The 3971-nt window shown below is 47.4% G+C and overlaps 1 protein-coding gene across 1 annotated transcript; it reads right to left on the bottom strand.

Moving 5' to 3' along the window:
• Positions 1 to 796: 796 nt before the first annotated feature.
• LOC123711198 (zinc finger protein 628-like) lies at positions 797 to 2620 on the bottom strand. The gene has a single exon (XM_045663650.1). It carries the CDS (start codon positions 2618 to 2620, stop codon positions 797 to 799), a length of 1824 nt encoding a protein of 607 aa, XP_045519606.1.
• Between the last annotated feature and the right edge of the window lie 1351 nt (positions 2621 to 3971).

Raw genomic sequence — 3971 nt, 5'->3', positions numbered from 1 at the left:
ATGAGCGGCCTCCGTCCGCGGCGATAAGTTTACTTTGTACTTTAACTCCAAAATATATTTATACAATAACAGCTTAGAAACTAACGTGAGGTAGAACGGTTGTCGCAGTACGTATGTGTGGCACCTGGTTTGTACTGTGGGTGAGATCTGACCGCGGCGCGCTGTCGTGTCGCAAATCGCAATCCATCGTGATGTGGCGTACAACATGTAGGCGCGCCCGGCGGCCTGTTGCCGGCGCGGCTCGTCCGGGTGTCCCTTTGCCTGCGAGGCGCTCGATCAGTGATCAACATCGCACCGGTACTACGACGCTATCGTAAGTACGCACTCACCGGAATACGTATCGTTTAAACTTTAAATAAACTAATCCTAGGGTGTATTTCTTCTCCTGATCGAAATCGACGTTTCATAAACTCGTCTCGGACCGACCCAACGTCGAGGAGATAATAAAACCGATTCATAAGCGGCAACGTTTCATATATCACCCGTGAATATAATTCTCAATATACGAATTTAAATCAAAAAAGAGCAGGGGCCGCCGCGCGTTGTGGCGCTCAGGCGGCGGCCGCGGACAGCTCCTCAAGAACGATCGTCTATCTCTCGGCAATCGCTCGAAGGCACACAGCGTTAAATGTAGTTCAACAGTTCGGCGATCGAGCGCGCGTCCGCGTGCGATGTAGTCGACGGACGCGGACGCGCGCGGGTCGGACCGTCGCATCTAAACTGCAGCCCGTTGTCAAGGCACTTTCGTGGTAGACAGCACCTTGACAACGGACTGCGTCCGTCTACTCGCGACGAACTAGGCAGGCGTTAGCGTGAGCGTGACGGTGGCACGGCGAGTAGCACGGCGGCGCACCGGCAAGAACACGAGTGCCGGCAGGAGACTGAGCGCGCCGCCCGCCTCCTCTAGCACGAAGGGTTGCATTGTAAGGGGCGCACGTGGCGCTCGTGGCACTGCCAGCAGCGCACCTGCACCGCCGTGCGTCGACCTGACATGGGCTTCGAGTGCAGCAAACCCTTCCGCACGAAACTCACATCTTGAGCATGAGTATGCATCACCGTCATTTTCCGCCTCAACTTCCCCTGTTTCACTCGGCTCAGCACTACCCTCTTGCTCCATTTCTCCACTCTCCTGTTGTTCATTAGCGCGTTGAATGTGTGCTCGCTCGTGAGCAAACAAAAAGGCGAGAACGTCGGTAGTGAACGGGCAGTAAGCGCACGCGTATGGTTTGTCGCGTGCGAGAAGGTCTAACGGTCGCGGAGGTAAAGGCGGCGGTGGAGGTGGTCGCGCAGGTGGAGCATGCTCAGCTAGTAAATGAGCTCTGAGCGCACGTGGTCCGCGGAAGCGCCGAGCACATAACGGACAAGGCTCCGAGGGGGCGGCGTTTGCGGGAGCGGGAGGAGCGGGAATTCCATGTGTATTATGTTTATGTACGCGCAAAAAATATTTACTGCACAACTCCTTATGGCAAATATCACACGTGACACCTCCTAGCTGCGTCCCGCTTTCCAACGAGATACCATGCATACGTTGCATATGTGTTCGCATAAAATACTTATTGCATAACTCTTTGTTGCATATCTCACAAAAACTCGAGCCTGCCCCGCCACGCCTTTCATCTTGAGGCGGGGGAGAAGATGAAGGGGGTCGAGGTGCCTCGTTAGGCTCATCTACGAGTCGCTCTGCTGCAAGTTCATTTAGTTGTGATATCATAGTTTGAAGCTTGCGTAATTCTTCACTTGCAGACCCAGGTGACGCTGCTCCCCTCTCTTCTACTATCAAATTTAGAGGGCTTGTTTGACTTTCTCGTAACACAGTTTCTAGTTCTTCGCGATCCTCGCGCTCCTGTTTTATTTCAGGAGGATCTTCATTATCAAACGGTGGTGGTAGAGATAGCGCTCTCGGGGGAGTTTCAATGTGAGGTGATGTCTGTAAAATTGGTATAGATGGTGAAGTCCCTGCTAAAGGTGAAGTATCCATTGCGGGTGAACGTAGAGGAGGAACTCCGTGTCTTCTCTCTCGATGAGTACGCAAAAAGTACTTATTACAATACTCCTTGCAACAAATTTCACAAAATGCTTCTGGATTTGTTACGCCAAGTCGCCGAAGTACATCAGGCTGGAATGCTGATTCGCGGGCACGTCTCGCCGAGTCAGGTGATAGACGGCGTGGTGTTCCACCAGATTCTTCATCTGAAGCTCGTCGAGGAGGTGTAGTTTGCTGCATTTGTGGTTGAAATCCTGGATGATTTTGGGGCTCGCCGTCGTAAATACCGTGTTTATTAGCTCGGTGAGTTTTTAAGAAGTACTTATTGCAGAACTCCTTACAACACAGATCGCAATAGGCTTCAGGGTTGAAGATCCTGGGGGGGTCGTGTCGAGGTAGCAGACGAAAGGCAGCAAGGGGATCAAACGTAGGGAGGGTAAGTTCACCAAAAGCCAGCGCGCTTTTATATATGTCGGCCATTTTTGCGTGAATATCGAGTGGTGGGGGCTGCGCTCGCGCCGGTGCTGCTTGCTTGCGCCGTTTGCGACCTGGACTGCCACCGCCTTCGCCCTCGCCGCCGCTCACGCCGGGACCGCCGCAGTCGCGCTCGCGCTTCACTGCCGGCGCTACCGACATCGCGTCACCGCCGCATCTGAAATTGATATGAGACAAATTTTACTTCTAGTTAGGTAGTGTTGAAGGTATGAATTATGTTCATTTACTGTTGAAGCAGATCTTGCGTATATTAATAAATAAAATCAGTGGCGCTACAACCTTTTTAGGTTTCAGGCTCAGATTTCTTTCTCTGTTTCATGATCATTTGTCGATCTAATAGGCAAAGTAGGTGATCAGCCTTCTGTGCTTGACACATGCCGTCGACTATTTGGATTTAAGGCAAGCCGATTTCCATCACAATGGTTTCCTTCACCGTTTGAGCGAATGTTAGTCCATTATTACACAGAACGTGCAGAAATCCTCGGAACAGTGAGGTCGCTCCGTGAAGCCTGCGAAGTGCCCAGGAGGCTTCTGTGCTTAAGAAGGAGATAGGCTGGCTTAGTTAGCCAGGACTTTACGTACAATGGACCTATTGAGCGTCTAAGTGCGGAGACTGAGTCCACACATATATACATACATACATTATTACACAGCCGAGAATCGAACCTACGACCTCAGGGATGAAAGTCGCGCACTGAAGCCACTAGGTCAACACTGCTATCTCTTACGTATATTAATAATGCAAAATATAAAAGATTTTAATGTGATAACGTTTTGCTACGCAATTACAAATGTTACGATATTGTCACAAATTTTAAATATCAAAAATATTGACTATTTACAATGAAAAAGGTTCATAGCACCTTGAAAGGGTTGATATGGATAAAAATAATTACAGAATGGCAACCACGCTATGGAAAAAGGAAAAGAGGAAGACAGAGCAAGAGATGAGCAGACGATATAAAGCAGGCACAACTTGGACGAGAATAGCTAACATTAAAAGAATGGAAGCAGCTGGAAAAGGCCGATGTGTCACAGGACACGCTGGTTACCCAAAACGGGTCAAGTGCTGTATGTTTGTTTTTTTTTATGTAACTTAAATAAGTGTTAATATATTATACTGGGTGTCAGCAATAAAGGGTTAATAATAATAATAAACGGTTCATAGCACAAGTCATGTTTTCGATCAATATAGTCCTAAAAGTTTACCTCAATTATAACCAATCATAGTGGGTCATCACAAAATGGGTACAAAATTATAACGTGCCATAAATATAATATAATATATACTATTTATAGGTTTACGTAAATCTTTAAATAGCCATCAACAATAATGAATATTGAATGATACAAAAGTTTATTTAACCAATTTTTTTATATATCGAGTGCTAAAAACGTTACTCTATGCTACCTTTAATCAATGGTTAAGTAATTACTTATATATTATATATTACGAATTCGTAATAAATATATTTAGTAGCGTGTTTAGATG

This window comes from Pieris brassicae, chromosome 6, assembly GCF_905147105.1.
Source record: "Pieris brassicae chromosome 6, ilPieBrab1.1, whole genome shotgun sequence".
Taxonomy (NCBI): Eukaryota; Metazoa; Arthropoda; class Insecta; order Lepidoptera; family Pieridae; genus Pieris; species Pieris brassicae.
Note: the sequence above shows the minus strand (reverse complement) of the source record. Positions and strands in the feature narration are given on the sequence as shown.